This window comes from Eubalaena glacialis, chromosome 1, assembly GCF_028564815.1.
Source record: "Eubalaena glacialis isolate mEubGla1 chromosome 1, mEubGla1.1.hap2.+ XY, whole genome shotgun sequence".
NCBI lineage: Eukaryota > Metazoa > Chordata > Mammalia > Artiodactyla > Balaenidae > Eubalaena > Eubalaena glacialis.
In genome coordinates, this window is record NC_083716.1 from 587,409 (window position 1) to 610,340 (window position 22,932).

A 22,932-nucleotide genomic window follows, 5' to 3' on the forward strand; every position below is an offset into this window, starting at 1 on the left:
CACCGACAGATTCAATGCAATCCTTATCACAATTCCAATGACATTTCTCAAGAAATAGAAAAAAAAATTGTATGGAACCACAGAAGAGCCAAAGCACTCTTGAGAAAGAAGAACAAAACTGGAGGCATCACACTTCCTTATTTCCAACTATACCACAAAGCCATAGTAATCAAAACATATGGTACTGGTACGAAAGTAGACACATAGACCAATGGAACAGAATTGAGAGCCCAGAAATAAGGCCACACACATAATGTCAACTAATCTTTGACAAGGGCAACAAGAAAACACCATAGGGAAAGGACACCATTAAATAAACGGTGCTGGGAAAACTGAATGGCCACATGCAGATGAATGAAATTGGACCCCTACCTTTCACCACTCACAAAAATTAAATGGATTACAGACTTTAAGACCTGAAATCATAAAACTCCTATATGAATACATAGGGCAAAAACTTATTGACATTGGTCTGGGCAATGATTTTTTGAATATGACAACAAAAGCAAAAGTAAACAAGTAGGACTACATCAAACTAAAAAGTGTCTGCACAGCAAAGGAAACAACACAATGAAAAGGCAACCTATGGCATAGGAGAAAAATATTTGCAAACCATATATCTGATAAGGATTTAATATCTAAAATATATAGGGAACTCTTACATCAGTAGGAAATCATCATCATCCAATGGGAAACAATGGGCTAAGGACCTGAATAGACATTTTTCCAAAGAAGATACTCAAATCGTACATGAAAAGGTGCTCAACATTATCAGGGAGATAAAATCAAAACCTCAGGGAGATAAAATCAAAACCTCAGTGAGTATCACCCCACACCTGTTAGAATGGCTGTTATCAAAAAGACGAGATAACAAGTGTTGGTGAGGATGTGGAGAAAAGGGAACCCTTGTGTTCTGTTGTTGGGAATGTAAATTGATACAGCTATTATGGAAAACAGTAGGGAAGTTCTTTAAAAAATTAAAAATAGAACTACCATATGATCTAGCAATCCCACTTCTGTGTGTATGTCCAAAGGAAATGAAATCAGGATCTCAAAGAGATACCTACACCCCCATGTTCACTGCAGCATTATTCACAAAAGCAAGATGTGGAAACAACCTAAGTGTCTGTTGATGGATAAGTGGATAAAGAAAATTGTGTGTGTGTGTGTGTGTGTGTGTGTGTAATGCAGTGTTATTCAGCCATGAGAAAGGACATCCTGCCATTTGTGACAGTGTGGATGAATATGGAGAGCATTACGCTCAGTGAAAGAAGCCAGACAGAGAAACAGAATAGCATGGTGGTTGCCACGGCCTGAGGGTGCAGGAAGTGGGGAGGTGCTGATCAAAGGGGACAAACTTTCAGCTTTAAGATGAAAACGTTTTGAGGATCTAATGTACAGTGTGGTGACTATAGTTCATAATTCTGTAGAGTATACTTGAAATTTGGTAAGAAAGATCTTAAGCATTCTCACCAAAAAGAAAACAAAACAACAATGTGAGGTCATGGATGAATTAATTCATTTGATTATGGGAATCATTCCACAGTGTATATGCTTTTACACTTTACACATTTACTCTTTAAATATATACAATTTTATTTGTCAGTTATACCTAAATTAAAATTTTTACATAAAAATAAAGCAGAGTAGACATTTCAGAAAAAAAGATTAGCAAACTTTCGAAGGTATAGTAATGCAAACTATCCAAAATGAAACAGAAAGGAGAAACACTAAGGAGGATATAGAGAACATCAGTGAGCTTGGGACGACTTCAAGCAGACTAATGTATATGTAATCGGAGTCCCTGAAGAATAGAGAAAGGAGGGAACAGAAAAAAAATATTTTAAGAAATAATGGCTCAAAATTCTAAATTTAATCGTCTGTAAAGCGCAGGAAATTATGTACTGAGGAACAGAGAGAAGAATGACAGCAGACTTTCTGTAGGAAATTATACAAGCCAAAAGACATAAGATCAACATCCTTAAAATATTTTTAAAAAATTTAAAAAACTATCAACCTAAAAAATCTACACTCAGAGAAAATATCTTTGAAAATCAGAGGCAAATAAGTATTTATTAAAATATACAAAATCTGAAAGAGTCTGACTTACACTACAAGAAATTTTAAAGGACTTTTTCAAGCAGAAGGAAAATGTTGCCAGGCGGAAATCTGGATCCACAAAATAGTGAAGAGGACCAGCAAGGGGAGCCACATAAGTCACATAGAGACTGATAAATATGTAAATCTCTTGAAAAGATAATTGGCTCTTTAAAGCAAAGATAATAACATGGATCAAAAGACTCAATATTGTTAAGATGTCAGTTTTCTCCAGATTGAACTGTACATTCAATGCGATTCAAAGTCCCGGCGGGAGTGTTTCAAAAATTGACAAACTGAGTATAAAATTTATATGGAAATGCAAAGGATCTAGAATAGCTAAAAGCAGCTTTGAAAAAGCAGAACAATGTCAGAAGACGAGCACGACCTGATATAAAGGCACCGTGGTTAAGACAGGGTGGCCTTGACATGGAGACTCACAGAGACTGAGGGACAGGACAGGGTCCAGAAAGAGACCCGCAAACTCGGGGCCTCCAGCTTGGATGAGGTGCAGAGGCTTCCGGTGGGTGGCAGAGCATCTCGTCCCCAAATGGTACCGGACAAGGAAACAAGCACATGCGAGAAAGTGAGCGTTGGCCTGCACTTCATACCATGGACAGAAATTAACTCAAAATGCATCATAAACCAAAATGTGAGAGTTAAAATGATAAAACTTTTGGGAAAAACGTTAAGAGAAGAAAATAAGAGGAAACTTTGTGAGCTGTTATCTCACAGGCACACACCTAGTAGATGGCTAGACTGGAGACTGACCGTCCCAGATGGCCAGGAGTGGGATGGGAAATGACAACCCCTTGGGAAAACAGTTGAGCAGTTTGTAAAAGTTAAGTGTGCCCCAGCCACCCACCCAGCAAATCCCAGGCCCCTGCCGCCCCGCCGCCTCCAGCAGGACGCCCAGTCCAAACCCGGCAGGGATTAAATGAAAGAAATCGTTGGCCAAATTTCATAACAGCTCGTTTGTCTGAAGTTGGTGTAGTCATTTAGAAGTTCTGTGTCCAGTGAAATTAACTATCAGAGGTGAAAAACAATTATTTTCTAGCTTTCTCATTTAAATCTTTGCATCTTTTGGAAACATTTTAAGTTTTTCTTATATATATTTGTATTATCTAATTTTCATTTGTTGAATTTCTACCTAGTACATGAATTATATTTTTAAATGGTCTTTGAAGTTAATGAATGTGCATGATCACTTTCGTTAAAACTCTCCATCTTACACAACAACTCCTGTGCCCCGCAGGATCCCGGGAAGCTAATTGAAATCGAATGCCTGGAGTATGAATTGGAAGCTGTAAGACTTGCAAATAAAATTAAAATCTACACCCGAGAGGCTGTGGAGGTAAGTCCTCGACTAGGAGCCACAGCAGATGCTGAACTGTTGTGCAGGTTCCCTGGACCCTGTGACTTGACTGGTGCCAGGTTTGGGGGAGAGACCTGACAGGCACGGGCCAGCCCCCTGTGCCCTGGTTTCCCACCGGTGACTATGGCCTCTCTGGCAGGAGCTCCAGGGGCCTGGGTGGCCCTCAGCTGCCGAGGCCGGCTGCCGTCCTCCTCCGCGGCACGGAGCTGGGTCCCCCACGGCTCCCAGGGCCACCTTGGCCTGGCGGACGTCTGGGTTCATGCAGCCCATTCTCTGGGCCGGGGGCTGGGGTGAGACCGTCCTCTGGCCAAGCCCTCCTGCGGCCTGTGTGGAGTGGCCCACCCCAGCACACTGATAATGCTTGCCATTGGTGAACGCTGAGTCCCCATGAGAGCCCTTTGCCATCCTGACTCAGGTCCAGGAAGGCAGACGTTGCCCCGGCTCTAGTGCGGGGCTGTCGGCCTCGCTGGGCTTGGGAAACAGAGGGGCTCCAGTGAAGTGGTGAGGTCATCACAGGGGCTGGGGGAGGGGGGACCCCGGGGAAGGGGGGAGGGCAGGTCCAGAGGACCCCCACGAGCGTTCCTCCCTCGCTGCCCCCTTTGGAAACCCCTGACTTGTCTAGAATATTCCACTGGCACTTAGTGAGGAGGCAGCTGTCTCTCTGAGGAGTTGGCGTGCGGCAGCCTGGTGAACACGGTGGCAAAGTGACAGACCACGTGAGCTCAGCATCCTATGTAATGCAGTCAGAGCTGGTCCAGCAGCCACCGCCAGAAGAGGAGTCCAGCGGTCATTTACGTTCTTTAATAAGAATCCTGCAGCTGAAAAAAGGGAACCAAAATACACGGAAGCAGAATGATGGCGGCTGGCATTTCTTTGGGGCCCAGGTGTCTGCTCCCTGGCTCAGCTCCTGGGACCCTCTCTGGAGCCCTGTAGCCGGGCTGTCCTGCCCCACGTCCCCGCCTGGCCCGGGGGGAGCAGGAGAGGCAGCGTCGGCGCTGTGAGCTCTGCCGGAGGACGAGCAGCTGGGCCGGGGCTCCGCGAGTTCGAGGCCACCTGGGGCGTGTGCGTGTCCCCTTTGGACTTGCCCAGGTGGCTGCCCCTGCCGGCGTTGACCTTCTCGAGGGAGGTCGTGGGCTACCTGTTGACCGCGTGCTGGTGCTGGCAGGTGGTGGCGCTGGGACTGCAGGGCTGTGTCCCTCTGCCTTTGTCGGCCTCGGACCTCGGGCCAGGGGCCCTTCAGGGGCACTGGTTCCTGAGGCTTTGACGGATGAATCTTGGCAGCCAGGAGGCACCGGGTCTGAACCCCAAGCCCGCGCTGGTCCCGGTGGCCTGGGAGCAGCACGAGGGGAGGCCCCCAGGTGCCAGAAGCCAGGGCCCACGGACATGGCTGAGCTTAGGAGCCCGGGCAGCCCTGGTGGGCGCTGAGGGAGGCGTGGAGCTGGTGAGGCCCCTTGCACAGGCTGAGGCCGGCCAGCGCCTGTCTGCTGGGCAGGGCGTGTGGGGCACAGACTGCAGGAGCTGTTCACTGGGTAGTGGACGTAACTGGGCGTGGGCCCCATAAATACACAGGGCCAGGAGATCAGCAGCCTCGCCCAGATGGGCTCACAGAGCAGAGACACACCCAGAGGGCGCAGAGCCCGTTCTAAGCCGGGCCCTTCTAGAAAAAATCACGCAGGCCATTTCCACTGACAGACTCAGACTGTGGGCCCGGGCCCCACCTGCGGCCTCCTGGGCTCAGGGTCGGCCGGGGCTGCCCTGGCTCGCCCTGTGGTGCGCGTTGGCCCCCAGCCTCACACACGGGCCGCTGTCCTTTGTGCAGACCCAGCTGAATATAGTACGGAGACTGGACACGGTGCTCCAGCGAGCTGTGCGCCTGGGCGACCCGCGGGTCATCCACGTGGTGTGCGCCACGCAATGGGACACGTGCCTCCCGCTGCTGCAGCACGACCTGCGGCGCCATCTGCGCAAGTCGCTGACCGCCATCGCGGAGGTCCTGGAGAAGGTGGACAGGTGGCGGCCCTGGGCTGTCCCCCCGGGAGGGGGACAAGCGGGCGGGAGACCCTTGGGGTAAGGACGACGTCCAACTCATTTTCCCAAAAAGTGGGCAGGAAGGGCAGCAGGACTCCACGGCTCCCCGCAGAAGTGCCAGCTCGAGAGGCGGGCAGCCCGTGGGGGAGGTGCGTCTGGAGTGCGGGGGGCAGGGCCTTGCAGGGGGGAGGCTGGGGGCCACCCAGGCGGCGCCCATCTGAGGTCGAGAGGGTCCTGGGCTGCGTGGCAGGGGGATGGCAGGGCACAGGGCCTGTGGGCACAGGTGCAGGAGGGAAGGTGGGGTGGGCGGTGAGTCGGTGAGGCCCCCAGGCTGGGGGTCGCAGCCCATGGGGATGCTGCAGATGGTCCCCGGCAGACAAGGGGGCTGGGAGACGGGGACTTGGTGTGTGGGCAGAGAAGAGGTGTGGAGGGTCACCCAGGAGGGGGGTGCAGCCGCAGGAAGGGGCAGAGGGGAGGGCTGCCCTGCCCCGTCTGCTCCTGTGATTAATGAAGGTTGGGTTTCGTCACCTACTTGAGCCCTCGGAGCAGGGGTCTCGGCAGGGGAGCCAGGGGCCTGGTTGTCAGCCTGAGGGTGGGCAAGGGGGTTCCCCAGGTTCTCCAGTACGGTTCATTTCCTGCCAGCACCTGGGGGTCTTGGCTGTGAAGGGTTGCATCTCTCTTCAAATCTGGGATTTTTACCCATTTTAAAAATAGTTTCTCCTTCTGGAATCCCATGGGGATGTATGACGGGCTCCTAGCCCAGTTCCCGACCCTCCCCCCCCGCCACAGCGAACCTTCCACACTCATGGCCCCACCCCCCATGTGTGACACGCTGAATTCTGACAGATTTCCTCCAGGCCATTGGTACTCGTTTATTTTACAAATTCTCTAATTTTCCCTCCTTTCTTTAGCCTACATTTTTAAATTTTAATGACTATTTCTTCCAAAATATCTTTTTAGTTTATTTTCATATTTGCCTGATTTTTAAAAATAATGTTTCTAGTTGCCCTCTTTTTCTCTGACAGTTCTTTTTCTGATTAACTTTATTGAGATATAATTGCACACAATAGAATCCACACATTGTCAATGTCCCTTCGCTGTGTTGTTTTTTAATCATGGGTGGGTGTTGAGTGCTGTCGAATGTTCCTTCTGCATCTATTAAAAGGTCTGTGACTTTTCTCTTTTGTTCTTTAATGTGATGAATTATGCTGATTGAATTTTGAGTGGTGAACCAACCTTGCCTTCTCTGCATGGTCCTGACATATGTCAGCGTGTTGTTAAAGATTTTTACGTGTAGGTTCGTGAGGACGTTGGCCTGTGATTTTCTTCTTTCGTAATGTCTTTGTCAGGTTTTGACATCAAGGTCATGCTGAATTTATTAAATGAATTGGGAAGGTGGGAAGGATTCTTTCTCCTTTGCTTTCTGAAGGAGTTTGTGCAATATTGGTGTTTTCTTCCTTACATGTTTGATAGAATCCAGTGAAACCATCTGGGCCCGTCTGAAGCGTTTCTTTTTCCATCCTTTCAATTCTCATCCTCTGTGGATCTTTCAATTTAAAGTGTAGAACACAGCTTTGAACAGCATGTAGTCTGCTGTTGGTCTCGCTTCTTTCTGTCTAGTATGATCATCTCTGCCTTTTAACTGGAGGGTTTAGTCTCTTTGCATTTAGTGTAGCTTTGAACTTGTCTACAGTCTCATCATGTTTCCAGGTGTCCCTTCTGTTCTGCTGCTGCTCTTTCCCTGCCTTCTTTGAGGTTAATTGAATTTTTTACCATGGCATTTATTTCCTCTATCAGCTTCTGTGTCCACTGTACCCTTGTTGAGGGGGGGGGATTGCTGTAGGGCTAACGGTGCACATCCTCCTTAGCCAAGTCTGTGTGAGGTGGTGCTTCCCACCCGGCCAAGGGAAAACCTCACGCATTTCCCTTCGTCTACCCCACTTCGTGTGTTTGTTGTCACGTCTTTTACTTCTAAATGTGTTATGAACCTCATCTTACAGTGTCATTGTTTTGCTTTTAGCAGCCAGTGGTTTTTTAAAGAAAATTACAGAGAAAATCAATAGTCCCTTGTATTTGCCCACTTCTTTGTCAATCACACAGGCTCTTTCTTCTTTCTTACCCTCAGATCCAAGTTTCTATCTGCTGTTATTTCAGCCTGAGGAACTTCCTTTATTTTTTTCTTGTAATGCATGACTGCTGGTGACGAATTCTTTTGGCTTTTGTTGATCTGAAAATGACTTCACCTCACCTTCATCTTTGAAGATTATTTTCACCAGTTGCTGGATTCTGGGTTTACAGATTTTTTTTCTTTAAACCCTTTGAAGAGGTTGTTTTATCTTCTTCTGGCCTTCGTAGTTTCTGATAAAAACCCAGCATCTGGCCCGTCTTATGTTCTGACTATGGGTTACCTTTTCCTGTTTCCTTGCATGTCCAGTAGTTTTTTATTGTGTACCGAATGTCGTGGTTGGTGCACTGTGGAGTCTGTGGATTCTGTGATCTTCTTTAAGAGAGTGTTGATTTTTGTTCTCTTGGGTACTTCAGTTACTGGCTGAGAGCTGGTTTCGTGTTTCATTGGCCATGTCTCTGGAAGGTTACGGTGTCTTCCAGCCTGTCTCAGTGGGGCTCAACCTCTAGCCCAGTTGCACCCGCCATCTCCCTGGGCTCGGCTGACATCTGGGGTGTGAGTGAGGGATACCGAGCTCTCTCCTCTCTGGCGGGCAGGCCTGCAACAGCTGCTCTGGTACCCGGCTCCTCTTCTCCAGCCTGGAGCAGCCTTCCCAGCCCAGAGCAGAGCCCCTCCCTGTGGACGGCAGGTGCCCTGGTTCTGGGCCCAGTGCTCTGCCTGCGATGCCACAGGACACTGTCTCCAGGCAGGGCGCGGTCTCCTTCCTGAGCTCCCGCCTCCAGGGACCCCAGGCTCTCGTGCTGCCCACACCTAGTGCTGTGTTGGGTCCAGCTTTACAGTGGCTACTCATGGCAGAGACTTGATCACAGTTGGAAGCAGAAGGAACTCTGAAAATTACTCATCTCTAAGTCCTTTTCGTCTGGTCCCATTCATCCTGTTTTGGCAGGGACGGAGTCTCTCATTCGAATCTGCTGTGCTTACTCACCATCATCTCCATGGCTTCCTTGAGCCAATGGTTTACCAGGTTGTTCCTGATGCTGGCTGTTCCGCTGTGTAGACCTCTCTGCCTGGCAGGTTGTTCCTGACCAGGGCTCTTCCACTGTGTAGACCTCTCTTGTCTGGCAGGTTGTTGTTCCTGATGCTGGCTTTTCTGCTGTGTAGACCTCTCTGCCTGGCAGGTTGTTCCTGACCAGGGCTGTGCCTCTGTGTAGACCTCTCTGTGTGGTGTCGGCTTGCCTCAGCTCACTCCTCGGGTGGTCCAGCCCTGGATGAGTCTCGCATTATGGATTCAAGGTCAGGCTGCCCAGAGCACACAGTTCGGTGCTGGTCCAGCTCCCATTTTGTGGGCCTCCTCTTCCCCTGCCTCAAGACAGAAGGAAGTGGCCCATTGCTACTGTCCAGACTTCCAGGCAGAGTCCATGGAACCCGGTTCCCTGACGGGAGCGCAGACCTCACGCTTGGCATCAACCAGGTGCCCTCTCCTGCCCGCCACTCCCGCCCCCCGAAGAGCAGAGCGCCAGCCTCCAGGCGCTGTGGGCGCTGCGTCCTCTTCCCTGAGGTCACAGGCCTAGCGTGTGACGCTCATGCCTTGTCGTGGCTGAGGGTCGGCTCATGGGTCCCGTAGAACTTTAATTCGACCAAATTTGTTGGCTTCTCTGATGCTCACGTCCAGGGTGGAGGCGTGGCGCGGGGCTCTGCGTGCTGTGGATGAAAGGCTTTGAGGAGACTGTATTACCATCTTAGACACGGCCGTCTCCAGCCCCGCCCAGCCCAGGAGCCTCCAGCAGAGGCAGCAGCAGGGGCAAACGCCAGGCAGGGCCCACGGGTCCATGGGAGGCATTCTGAGCAGGGGTGTGTGTGCTTCGGCCGACGAGACGGAGAGAACTCAGAGCAGAGCCGAGAGGGCCCATCCCCTGAGGCGAAGCCTGGGCTTCGGTTGTACTAAATTCACTTGCTTGGCCACGCCAAGAGCCGCCCGGGGTGCTGGACGAGATGCAGCGTCGGGCGCCCCGTGTTTGCTGAGCCCGCCACCTGGCTTTCGTGTCACAGCTGGTCTCTGTAGCGTGGAGCCCGGCTGGGCCCAGCCGCTGCTCCTCGGCCCTGGCACACCAACAGGCTCTGGGGTCTCCTGTGGTCTGCAGGGACCTCCTCTTGGTCCTCCGTGGGTCCTTGGGGGAAGGCAGGGCGGAAGGCAGGGCTGGAAAGCCAGGCACCAGGGGGCGTCCCGCGACAGCCCGGCCAGGCTCCTGTAATGCTGTCTGTCCCCCCAGCCTCATGGTCCTGTTCCGTTGCCAAGTGCACATGGAGATGGCGTACATTGAGGAGGATGAGGACCGGCTGGAGCCCGCCATGGCGCACCTGAAGAAGGCCATGCTCCTGGACACCCTGGGCCTCTACCAGGACAAGCTCAAGATGGCCTTCAACCGCCTGCAGCTCTGCACCACGCTGTACCAGGTCCCCGAGCGCACTGAGGACAAGGCCACCTTGGCCATTGAGCAGGTGCCCCACCCCTCCCAGCCCGGGACCTGGGCCCTGCGGCCTCTGCGCCTGGGGAGGGCAGGCGTCCTGGGCGGGGCCCCGTCAGGCCAGGAGCGCTCGGGAGAGATGGGCAGCGGTGCTGCTCTGGACGACGTGAGCGCTCATCACGCCGTCTCCCCTTCGCAGGCAAAGAAGGCGATGCCCGAGGACAGTGTGCGCAAGAAGCGGGCGCTGCTGGTGAACGCGGGCCTGGCCCTGGCCCCTGACACCTTCCAGATCGTGCTCGACAGCGAGAACGAGGCCAAAGGTGTGCAGGCTCTCTCAGCAGCACACACACGCCTGAACCCCCCCGCCCTCGACCTCCGCCCGCACGGGCCTCAGGTGCTGGTGTGCAGCCTCGGGTCCCCACTCTGCGTGACAGAGCACCTCGCGTGGCACGGGGGGAGGTTCACACAGCAGGGTTCACCGTCACACAGCCTGGAGGCCCGAAGCCTGAGACCGAGGGGCTGGAGGGAAGGGCTGCCTGGGCCTGTCTCCCGGGCCTGCACAGCTGGCTTGCCTCTGCACCCGTTTCTCTCTGTGTCCAATTTCCCCTTTTAAGGACACCCGTCATAATGGATTAGGGCCCACCCTAATGACCTCATTTTAACTTGATTTTTCCTGGTAAGACCCATCTCCAAATAAGGTCACATTCTGGAGTTCTGGGGGGGTTAGGGCTTCCTCGTATATATTAGGGGGCACTCCCCCCATGCCACTGTCCCCCCCGAGGATGGGGGTTCTGGGCTTCTCTGCATTACCCCCAAGTATATCGAACCCTTGCAGATGGCAGGTTAGCGCCTGGCTCTGGGGCACCCCGGCGCCCTTCCTCTCGGAGTCTCCCCTGAGGTCGCCCAGGGCTCCCTTCATGTTGGCTCCCCCGGCAGCCTTCAGCCGGGCAGCCCCAGCCGTCCGCAGACAGGAGCCACGGAGGGAGCCCGCGGTGGCCAGTGTTGTGGATCTGGGATGGGGACTGGGGGACGGCTCTAGGATGTGACCCTTGGCCTCGGTGGGCCACGGACCTTGTGCTGTCTCTGTGGCCGCCGCACGTCACCAGGTCCTGTTGTCACCCTGCCCGGGGCGTGGCAGTGCCACCCCATGTTTCCTTCTTGTCCTGCCGGGTGTGAGGGGCACGGGCCCAGTGGGCAGTCGCCCCGGACACGCTCGGGCTCTCTTGGTGCGTTTCACTCAGCGAGGGGCCGGGCAGGAGCACCCGGCCAGGCGGGGGCCTTCCGCAGGGTCTCCTCCAGTCGGCTCCTGAAGGTGAGGGGCTGTGGGCACGGAGGCCGCCACTGTGCTGGGCGCGGGAGGGGGCTCTTGGGGCCGGCCCGGCGGGTGCAGAGGGGGGTCGTTCTGCGCACCAGCTGCCCCTGGTGCCCGGCGCTCCTCCCCCACAGAGGCACAGCTAGCGGGACCTAATCTTCATGAAAAGGTCAAAAGACGCCCGGGAGGCGCCACCACACCCGTCCAGAGTCCTGCGCGCTGGGGTTGCGGGAACGTGTCCTGACCCGAGACCCGCCGCGTCACTGCCCCGTCCCGCTGTCCACCCTCAGTTTCCACCGGGAAAAAGTGGGGCCGCTTCACCTACCTGTACGCGAAGGCGCGGCACCACTCCCTCAGCGTGGACGAGGCCGCGGGGCACGTGCGGCGCCTGCGGGGCCGGAACGACAAGGAGAGGTGAGCGGGCAGTGGCCGGGGGGCGTGCGGGGGTTTCGGGGTCGTCGCGGCGGGGGCACCGGACCGCTGCCCGCCCCCTCGCCTGGCCCCGGGCAGCAGCCCCGCGGGTCTTCCCGCCGCCTCGCGTCCGGGTGGGGCGTCCGCTGGGCTCGTGGCAGGAGCGCTGCGCCGGTTCTCCCGAGCGGAGGGCTCATCGCGCACCTTTGCAGGGTACAGATCTGGGCCGAGCTGGCCACGGTGGCCCGGAAGCAGGGCGTGTGGGACGTGTGCCGGACGGCCAGCCGCTTCTGCCTCGTGTATGACGTCGGCAAGGTGCAGCAGCAGGCGAGGCTCAAGCGAGGTAGGCCCCGGGCCACCGCTGGGCACCCGCACCGGCGGGGTCTCCCCAGGCGACCTGGGGTCGCTGCGGGGCCCGCGGGGGCTCAGCGCGGGGACCCAGGGCTGCAGGCGGGGGGCCTGCGGGCGGAGGGTGGGCCTGGGCCGGCTCCCCTAGTCAGCGCTGGGTCCGCACGAGTCCGGCCTGCAGGTCCCTGGAAGAGGTTGGTCTTGCGGACGGTGAGGATGGGGGGACCTGCGGGCAGTCCCAGGAGGCCCGGGGCGTGGGTGTTGGGGGCGGGGCCGGGGCTTCTCGAGGGGCAGAACAGCGCAAACAACCAAGAGCCCAGCTGTCAGGGAATCGGCGGCAGATTAGCCGCGGCCGAGCTGGCTTTAGGGACACCTCGCCACCCCGTGGGGCCCCTGCGCTTGGGAGGTTTCTGCCAGCCCCTCCTGGGCACAGTGCCACCTCTCAGAGACCCCGCCGCCGCACCAGGGCTACGCCGCGTTCCCTGAAAGGCTGTTCGGGTTCCGAGCGTCCTGCGGTTCTGCTGTTTCCAGGGAAGAAGAAGAAGGGCGGGGACGGCGCGGGGCAGGACTCCTCGGGCCAGTCGGACGCCACCCCGCAGAGGCAGGCGTCCCCCAGCCTGCTGCGCAAGTTCGCGGAGGTGGGGTTCATCAACGCCGAGGTGCGTCCCTGCCCACGGCCCCTCGGCCCCCGTGTCACCTCTGCACGGACGTGACCCTTGTACTCCAGCCCTGCTCCCGAAGGAGCCTGTCCTTTAGGGAAGTTTTCCTGGATTCTTGGGAGACTTTCTGGGAGAAGAATATAAATCAGAACGTATCGTGAGGGGTGTAGATGTTAATTTTCCTTAGAAGTCATGTTTGAATTGTGAATCCACGGTGACATAGGTACTGCGGGCTGATGGTTGCTGGATTTGGGAGTGCCCTCTGCATGGGAATAGCTTCAAAAGCACTTTGAACCCGTTGTAAGGGAGGGGCGTGTGTGCTGATCCCATCCCTTCAGAGGCCGCTGAAGGCTGCTGGGGACCGTCCCCCTCAGCCCGACCTGGGGTCGCTACTGCCCCCTGCAGTGAGCATGCAGAGACCCCAGCCTCAGCCAGGTGGCTGAACTGGGTCCAAGCTGGCACTGGGAATCCCTGCACCTGCACGTGGTGGTGATTTTGGTGATATTTTGTAACTTCGTGATTCTTGGGGCCACTTGAGGTTGTTTATTTTGGGGGTCGATGGGGTAACCCGGCCAGAACTCCCCAGCTCGTTCAGTGAGGGTTTGCTGAGCGCCTCCTGAGGGCCAGGCCATGCTGAGAGCTGGGGGCAGGTGACCGCGGAGCCAGGGATGGAGACGGCATCACCCCCGGGAGGCAGGCAAGGCCACCTGCCCCCCGTCCTTGGTCCTGTCGGCCTGCAGGGCTTCAGTGCACAGCCGTGGAGGGACGGGGACCGGGATGCCGTGGGCGCCTGAGGTGTGACGAGGGGACGTTTGTGTCCCTGGGGGCTCAGGCTGTGCTCTCGAAAGGAGCCCGTCTCTCTCTGAGATGCCGCGTGTACGGGTGCAGCAACGGCGTGGGGCGGGGGAAGTGTCGCTGCAGGCGGGGAGGACCCAGGGGCCGGGAAGGCCCTGGGGGCATCGCGCTGGGTCTGTGCTCCCGGGACCTCTCCTCCACTCCACTCACTTCCTCTGCAGGCCACCGTCCACCTGCTGCGATCAGAGGGCGTGCAGCTAAATGACTGTCCCACGCCCCCCGACGACCTGAGTCAGCACCCGCTGGGCTACGTACCCGAGTCCCCAGAGGACAACGCCGAGTGGATCACGTACCGGTAGGGGAGCCGCGGGGACGCGTCCTGTGCACCTGGCACCGCTCATGTGTGGCCCGGGGGCACAGGCCGGGTCGGGGGCCGCGCCCAGACGTGCGAGGGAAGTGGCCGGCTGTCCCGCGCGGCTCACTAGCTCACGTCGTTGGTCGCTGTGGTTAGTCTTCCTCGTTATCGGTGGAAACAAGATGTGAGGGAGTTGGTGTCCGCGGAGGGAAGCGGTAGTCGGGGCTGGCCGTGGGAAACGGTCCCGGGAAGTATGTGAACGGAAAGAGGGTCCACAGGGAACCCCCCAGAGACTTGCCCACGTGAGATGCCGAGTGCGGTTCAATCATGAAACCGAGGTGCTGTGGAAACAACCACAGTTTTTAGCCGTTGTTTCATCTAAAATTAAATATCTGAGAGGTGAACACGGTGGTGAGTGACACCACCGCGTTGCGGTGTCGCAGGAGCCGAGGCTGTTGGCTGCTCCCCGCTGAATGTGGAGAGGGACCTACTTTCCTGTTTGTTGCACCCAGTGGACGGGCCCTCACACCCGCCTGCCGTGGAGAGAGTCGGGGACGCCGCCGGACTCCCTCTGCCCACGAGAGGCACAGGAAGGAGGGCCCTGACTTTGTGCAGATGGGGTTTGTCTTGGTGTTTTAAGTCGCCTGTGAGAGCGCAGCCCGGGGCCTTCCCCAGGGGCCGCTGCCGCTCCCGTCTGGGGCCGGACTCCCCACACCTGGAGGAGGGCCCAGGCCACACCTGATCACTGCTTTTGTACAGCCCTCAAGCTAACAGTGGTTTTGATGGTTTTTAAGTTTATGAAATTAAATAGCGAAAAACACACAACAGAGACTCCATGTAGCTGTCGAAGCCCAGGGTACTAACTGTCTGACCCTTTAGAGAAAGGGCTTGCCAGGCGCTGGCATCCACATGGCGTCCATGTGGACGGAGGAGGGCAGCCTGGGTGCGCTGGGCCGGGGAGACTGGGCACAGGCAGGTGCAGAGGCGGACTGGCAGGGGTCCGTCGTTGGCCGGGGAGGGGCGGAGTGAGGCGCGTCCAGCAGGGAGATGGGAGAGCCAGGCGGATGGGGTGGAGGCGGGAGGAGCCGGGCAGGCCGGGTCCTTCAGCGGGAGCGGCGGGCAGCCCCCAGCAGGGCAACTCTCTGACCCCTGGGCTCTCGGGACGGCTTCACACTGGTGTCTTAGTGCTGGTTTGGGAAGGGTCTTGATCCCGGGGAGAGCCTGACGCATGCCTTCTGTAGGACCTGGATAGAGGGCCTGTCGCAGTACGCCATGAACAGCTGGCTGCGCTCGGCCGACATCGGGCAGAAGCTACAGGAGGCGTGGATCGTGCAGAACGCCGTGGTCTACGTCCTGAATCATAACCAGCACCTCATCACAGCTGGGCGGCAGAGGGAGCTCGTGGACGCCTTGTACCACCTCCTGGGCATCATCAAGGCCATGGGCCACAGCGGGTGGGTGAGGCTGGCGGTCGCTGGGTGCATCCTGGCTTCCCAGGAGGGCCCCATCCTGCCCCTGCCAGAGACCCTGGGATCGGGCCGGGAGCTGTGGGGTGGGACTTGCGGGGCCACCCTCACCTAGCGCCTAGCAGTGACAGGGCCTCTGTGTACTGGCCGTGCACCCCGAGCAAGATACTCACCCTCTCTAAGCCGCAGGGCAACGTGTGGGGATGGATGAGGTGGTCAGGCGCCCTCGGGCCCGCACACGGATTCCCAGCAGCATCACTGCCACGCGGGTTCCCAGCCTGTCACACTCTTGTTTCAGACAGCGCCATTCTGAGGGAGGTTGGCTGAGGCCCAAGTCTTGTAGGAACGGGTGGAAACCGACCTTGGTCTGACTTGGGGCGGGTTGAAAATCAGTGTCCGAGAGTTTTCATATCCAGGTGGTGTGGACTCCTAAGAGACCGATGTTTTCACTCCCCAAAGTTAGAAATGTGAAAGCGTCAAGTCAGGTCAGACCTTTACCTAATGAGCGTCAAGTCAGGTCGGACCTGTACCTAATGAGGACGACTTTTTGAAGCCCTCTTTGTGTTTTTTGTTGGTTGGGCTTTTAGTCTAAACACTCAAATTTAAAATCTGTTGCCAGATCCCGAAGCAGAAAGGCTTGAGTGAGTCAGGACGCAGCTACATGTGCACATGGGGATTTTTACGCTGCGAACAGGACAGAGCAGCCATGGAGGACAGGCCTGCCAGTGCCCTCACCTCTCCTCTGGGCACGAGGCCCTGGCAGGGTCCCCAGGACCGTAGGGGTTGCGGGAGCACCTCTCCTTCTAGGCGGGTGTCCGTGTCTCTGTCGTAGACACAGGTTGGACCGCGTTTGACGGTTTTAAATGTTTTGGTGCTGAGACGTTTCAGGAAGAAGCAGGGAGGTTCTGGTCCAAGCCCACTCCATCCGTCACCCAGTGGAGGGCCTGCTGGACGGCCCGGCAGCGGGCACGGTGGCCAGGTGGACCTTTCTGTCCAGGCCCCGCGGGACTCCCTGAGGAGTCCAGCCCACCTGGCACAGGTGTCTCCCAGGTGTGAAGGCTGCCTGGGAGGACGAGCCTCCACCGCAGGCAGTCCCGTCACCACGGCTTCCTCCCTGGGACGGCCTGGCCCAGACCTGCTTCTCTTCCAGAGACTTGGCGCTGCTGGCGATGCTCTGCAGCACCCTGGCGCGAGGCCTGATCGTCACCTGGATCCCAGCCCCGACGCCAGAGAAGTCTAGAAGACAAGCACGCTCAAACCCACTTCATACACCACTGGACCCCGAGGCCGCCTCTGAAGTCAGGACCGCAGTGGAGGTACCGCGCCTGCGGGTGGGATCGGAGCCGGGGGGTGTCAGACCCCGGTCAGTGCAGGCGTCAGTGGGAGGGCAGTTGAGGAAGGGAAGCTGCAGCCATTCTCAACTGCCCGGAAATGGGGCGCGGGGTGGGGGACACGCTTTCTCTAAAAGCAAGGAAACAAGACGAGGACACCTGGGTGTTGGTGGTGGGGACATCCCTTGCAAGGCCCAGAGCTCAGAAAAATGTGGACATAAGGCCAGAAAAATAGGACCAGTGCCTGTTCAGAGCAGGAAAGCCGCAACACCAAATAAAAGATGCACAGACCAGGGATACGGACGGCTCCACGGTGACCGAGTGGGGTTGTTTGTCCCCTGATTGCATCTCCCGGTGACGTGGACTGTGTGGTGGTCATCCCAGTCAAGGAGGAGGGATGTTGATGGGTGTTGACAAGCATCTGATGACCCATCACCCATTCCTAGTCAACGTGAGAGAAAGTGAGTTCTGTAGTGAGTCTGAGGGACGTGCAGAGCCTGCGGCTGCCCCAAGTGTGGCCGAGAGCAGTGCCTCCTTCCTCCTGGGGCTGTGCCTCAGGCCCAGGACTAGTGCGTGTTTGGGCCACCTTCCCTTCTGGACCAAGAGCCAGGTCTGCATGTTTCTGCAGCTTTGGGTCTTGGCTCGGGTTCCCTGTTTGGATTCAGGTGTCATGAACAAGGACACCGCCGTTTCAGGTCTGCGAGTTCGCCCTGAGCCTGACCAGCGGGACGGTGCCTGAGGAGGCGGTGCCCGTCAGCGCCCAGCAGCAGCTCGTTGCCACGTGGGTGAAGGCCAAGCAGCTGCTGCAGCAGCAGATCGGGCCGCGCCTGGGCACGGACGAGCAGGTGCCGGCCGGGGGGCGCCCCTGCTGCCGCCTTCCCCACCCGAGGGCGAGCAGCCTGGGGGACAGGGCAGCGGGGCTGCGGAAGCAGTGCTTCCCTTCGGGAGGGTCCGTCCTTGCCGAGGCCGACCCCCGAGAGATGGGGCACGAGGCCTCCTCTGCCCGCCTGGCCGCTGGAGCATGCCCTCGTTCCTCCAGCCGACTGGCCACGGTTCTAACTGTCCACCAAGAGCCACTGGGCCTCTGGGGGTGCTGTCCACCCTCGGTGACACCTCGCTGTGGCTTTCTCTGGAGGTGCGTCTAGGCCAGAGGGGGGCACCTCCCTGGCAGGGCCCCACGGGCCACCTGAGCTGTGAACGCAAGGCCGTCGGGGTGAGGGGGCAGGGGAGCCACCAGGGGCCCAGAGGGGAGGGGGCAGGGCCAGCCCCACGGCTTCTGCTCCTGCAGACGTGGGCCGTGGGTGGAGACCAGTGGGAGGTTCCCTGGGGCCCCAGCTGGAGCCAGGACACGTGGCTCAGGTGGGAGGTGAGGCTAGCAAGGAGGGGACCATCAGGGAGGGGCATCTGAGCCTGCCAGGAGTGAGCACGGGGTTGGAGCAGGACCAAGGGAGGGGCCTCCAGGCAGAGGGCCACCCGCTGTGCCTGGCCACCTGCCCTCCCCCTCTGGCCGGGTCAGCCAGCCGCCGGGCCACCTTAGGGGCTGCAGCGCCTACTCCTCTTCATTACATGAAGAGGTAACGTGGAGACAAACAGTTACACAAATAGCTCCGATCGTTGCCACAGAGCTGACGTTTCACAGGGTCGCTTCCCGCGTAGTCCAGATCCTCCAGCCCCTGGGCTGACGGGCCCTCTGCACTCCCTTCCCACCAGAGCACCAACGAGGATGTCAGCTCGGTGACCAGAGTCCTCGTTGCTCTGGAGATGTACTCCTGCAACGGGCTGGGCCTCATGGACTTCACTGTGCCCCCCTTGGCTCAGGTAGCTGTCGCTCCCTCACCCCGCAGGTGTCCCGTTCCCCCCCATTGTCACCTCGCCCCAGAAGTCGCCTTCCTCCCCCTTGGCCCACGTAGGTGTCACTAGGCGCCTGGTAGGCATTCCAGGGGCTGTGCCCCGACAAGGCTCCCCAACTCGAGGTGCTTATTCGAATCCCGCTGTCGAGACAAGGAGCCCCAGGTGGCCAGAGGCCCTGCCGCGTTCTCAGCACAGCACTCCCAACAGAGCCGCGCGGTCCCCTCAGGGCCCCTGAGCCTGGCCTCCTGGCTCGTCAGAGGGCAGGGCTGCCCATGTGGCAGGAACGCGGTGTGGACACTGGGACATTTGTCCCCAACCCACCAGCCCCACCCAGGCTTGGCCACAGTTGGCAGCTGGAGCCTCAACCTCGCAGGTGACTCAGCCTAGGCTGGGTGACCACTGGACCCGTCCATGTGATGTCAGCCGTGAGCTGGCAACAGAGACGCCCCCCACTCACAGACGCCCCTCTCCCCGCCACCGGCAGCTGGTGAAGATGGCCTCGGAGTGCAGCTGGTCGGACCCCCTTGTGGAGGTGCAGACCCTGACGCGGCTGACCCACTTCACCTACGTGGCCCGGGACCACGAGGCCACCATGGCCTGCTCGCAGAAGGCCATCCAGATAGGCATCAAGCACCTGCAGGCCTTCAGTCCGTGAGTCACCCCAGCGCCCGACCTGTGTCCCTGTGGTGCGGTGCCTCCTCCGAGCCCACCGGGGGGGCCCGCAGCCTCACCCGCTCGGCCCTGTAGCCGCCCCGCCAGCCCCGCGTTGGCCGGGGCGACGCCTCAGCTGCGGCCCCTGGAGAGCCGTGTTCAGAAGGATCCCGAGGCCCCACGAGCCTCGCCAGCTGTGGGCGTGACGGGGGCACAGAGGCGGAAAGGGCCTCAAGGCTCAACCGTCGGCCACTCCCCACAGGCAGGCAGCTTTGTTGAAAGTAGTTTTGAGCAGGCGACTTAGGAGGCCAAATAAATTCGGAAGTAATTGAAGGGTGATTTCAGTGAAAGGAAAATATCCCCCCTGCCACTGGCTCCTCTCCGCCTGAGCGCTGCTGGCGGCGGCTCTCCAGGGCCCCCGGGATGGCCGCAGACGCGCCAGGCCACTTGGTCCTGTGCCCCGGGCCCCATTCAGCTCACCAGTAATCGGGGCTCCTGATCCTTCCCTCTTCCTGAACATGAGGCTCTTTTAAATTTGTTTCTGTTGTAAGTATTTCTGCTGTAAAGACTGTTTCCCTTGAGGCTCTTCTCTTTGCCTTACTTCTGAGTCTATTTCCTGAAAGACGGGATCCCGTCCCCCAGGCCAGGAAGACACCCATCGTGGCCGCACAGCCAAGCTGGCCGCTCGAGGCCGGATCCCAGGAGGCCTGGCCTCCTGCCTCTGGGTGATGGGAGTGGGGGCCTGAGCCTCCCTCGGTCAGGACCCCGGGGCTAGGTGCGGGAGTGCGGCCGCCACATCCCAGCGGCTGCTCTGGGGCCTGCGTGGGACACCCCCATGGGTGTTTGGGGGCTGACAAGTGACCACGACCCAAGCTGTGGTCACCCGCCCTGCACGCAGCCAAGGCCACAGGCTGCTCAGAGCTCCCGTGGAGGCCCCCCCCCCGCACCTCATCTGTCCCTGCAGCGGCTCCTGGGCAGGGGCTGTGGTGCCCCAACTGGGAGCAAGGAAACCAAAGCAGGCAGAGGCTGAGGCTCAGAAAAGCCAGAAGGAACAATAGGAGGTCCTACACCCAATTATTGGAATTCCAGAAAGAGGGAAGAAAGCGTTCTTAAGAAAGGAGTGAAACGCAGGAGCTTCCCTGAGCAGAGGACACCGTCTCATGATTGACCCTCCCGCCAAATGACCGGCGAGAAGAATGAAGAGATACTCACATCCAGATACATCATGGGATCATCAGGTCACGGCAGATAAGGAGACTATCCTACAGCATTTAGAAGAAAAGAAAAAGAAGAAGGAAATAGAAACTCAACAGTCTTCTCAGAAACCATCACTAGAAGCTAAAAGAAAGTGGGACGTTCTAAGTGGAAGTAGTTTTCAACATGTAATTCTAACTCACCCAAACTTTCAAGTATCCCGGTAAAGAAAGCTACTTTTAAACAGATGAGGACCTAGACAATGTATTTGTCGCACACCTGTTTTTAGAAAGTTAATTGAGGATACACTCCAGAAAAACAAGGGAGTAACCCAGAAAAGAGAAAGATGTTGGATGCTGGAAATGGAGATGCAATCCAGAAAAGGTGCCGAGCTGCGCTGCTTGCTGAGAGAGCCTCCTCAGCAAGGATGTAGGGGAGGGCCCTGGGGGTGTAGGCAGGGCCAAAGGAGGACCCAGTGTTGTGGAGAGTTTACAGGTATTGTGGTAAAGGAGGGAGGGAGAAAAGCCAGTTGGAAATGCCAGGAGATAACAAAGGTAATAGCTTGCCTCTTCAGTGAAAAACACAGACATTATCATGGTGTTTATTGATATTCCAGTGTTAGGATTAGCATTTTGACAAAGAAGACTTATTTGTGGTTACCTAATAAAATATCAGTGTTACCAATTTTGACAGTACAAAAGTAAAGTAAAAGCACAGATAACATACTTTAGCAGCGGGAAGGGGGAAGAGGACAGGTGGCGTGAGACCCTCATCTGAGAAGCTGAACAGTCGGGTGTCACTTGTTGAGGGTCCACAAGATATTCTGAGGTACAAAGATAATAAATAGGGGAATTAAAAGTAATGCTGGGACCAGCTTTATTCATAAGTTGGGAAAAGGGACTTCTATAGGTAATGTTTAAAATTCATAAATTGGGAAATCAAGATAGAAGCCAGTTTTTTGGAGGAAAGCATACACCTGCTAGAAGACAGAGCTGAAGACCTAGGAGTCATTGCCTCTTGGGAATAGGACTGGGAGCTGGGTAGGGGAGTTCTTCTTAACCATGTGGTAGGTGCCACTTTGATAAAAATTAAAAGGTTAATTTTAAAAGAAAGAAAAAGACTACATTCATAAAGAAAGAGTCGGTGTGTGAGGGCTGCTGCATCGTCTTCCTGTAACGGAGTTAAGGCTGATTTCACTACTCGTTGCGGGCACAGCAGATCTTGTCAGGGGACAGGGTGGCAGGGTGCCCGCTGCGGTGACGGGTGTGTGCCCCAGCTTCGCCGTTCTTTCCTCAGTGATTCTTAAATTGACTTTTATTTTAAAACAGCAATTCTTATAATAAAATAGGCTAAAAACATAAATGTTTACATATGGTAATAGGGAAAGGGGAGGTCATACAAGACTGTGTACAAGTTTGGTTTTCGCCTGAAGACCTTTGAGAACTCCTTTGTAGACTGCTGCTGCCCTCTAGTGGTGATCGGTGTCACCACTCTCAGTGGGGTCACCCCCTACCCGGGTTTGACTGTGGACCTGCCCCGTTTTTCCCCCCGCACTGAGGGCCAGCTGTGTCCAGGCCTGGAGCTGGGCGCCAGGAGGCTGGACAGGCAGAGGCCAGCGGCCCTTGCCTCTCTAGGGGATGCCGACTGCACAGTGGTCTTGCTGGCCCCTCAGAGCCTTGGACCCTGTCCCCAGTGGGCAGGATCCACGGTCAACTTCAGCCACGTGGCGTGTACTGCAGATGATTCACCTTTTTAAAAAAAAATTATACATATTTCAAATTTGTATGCTAATTTTTTCTATTTTGCAAGTTATGTAAAGAAACTCAGTGTGGAATTGGTCACAGAGTAATTTTTATGATAGCATTTCACAGTAACATTGAAAATAGTTTTCAGATCTTGGTGAAAAATAGTGCAGTTACTAATCAATTAGTATTCTCCCCTCTGAGTGTGTAATTACCAGAATCAGTTTCATATTTATACTATTAATGTAAAGGAATATATATTAATAAGGAATTTTATGTAGATCCCTAAAACAGACCAACAGAGATTAATTACCTTTCTACTTTGTTTAGCACTTTTATTTAACATAATCATCATCACTGCTGGGTTTTTATGTGAACTTAAAAGTCACTTTTTCTGCCAGTTCTGGCCATGACACACAATGGATCTCATACTCTTGTGATATTTAAAAAACTGTAAAACTTGACAAAATACATGAAACAACTGCTTCCAGACATTGGCCAACAGATGGCCCAAGGCCGTGCTTCTTGCAAGAAGAGGCCGTCAGAAGTGAGCCCCACATGCACCCTCGCGCTCTGCCTGGGGCCGCGGGGCGCTGCCCAAACTGCAGCACCGGGAGCTGGAGCCCAGACAGAAGAAATGCTCGCGGGAGACAGAGACCAAACCCCAGGGCTGCTGGGGCCGCTGGACTCCGCAGGATGCGAGGCGAGCGAGGAGGTTCCTGGGCAG

General features: G+C 56.4%; 1 protein-coding gene across 1 annotated transcript in view; it reads left to right on the top strand.

Moving 5' to 3' along the window:
* The window catches only part of CFAP46 (cilia and flagella associated protein 46), an 86,599-nt gene that overhangs the window by 11,878 nt on the left and 51,789 nt on the right, over positions 1-22,932 (top strand). Inside the window, exons 10-22 of the mRNA XM_061182979.1 lie at positions 3,353-3,451; positions 5,292-5,539; positions 9,896-10,124; positions 10,290-10,410; positions 11,693-11,816; positions 12,026-12,156; positions 12,693-12,820; positions 13,837-13,970; positions 15,212-15,424; positions 16,587-16,752; positions 17,463-17,612; positions 18,478-18,585; positions 19,103-19,269. Coding sequence (XP_061038962.1) covers positions 3,353-3,451; positions 5,292-5,539; positions 9,896-10,124; positions 10,290-10,410; positions 11,693-11,816; positions 12,026-12,156; positions 12,693-12,820; positions 13,837-13,970; positions 15,212-15,424; positions 16,587-16,752; positions 17,463-17,612; positions 18,478-18,585; positions 19,103-19,269 — 2,018 coding nt within the window. The remainder of the gene's footprint in view (positions 1-3,352; positions 3,452-5,291; positions 5,540-9,895; positions 10,125-10,289; positions 10,411-11,692; positions 11,817-12,025; positions 12,157-12,692; positions 12,821-13,836; positions 13,971-15,211; positions 15,425-16,586; positions 16,753-17,462; positions 17,613-18,477; positions 18,586-19,102; positions 19,270-22,932) is intronic.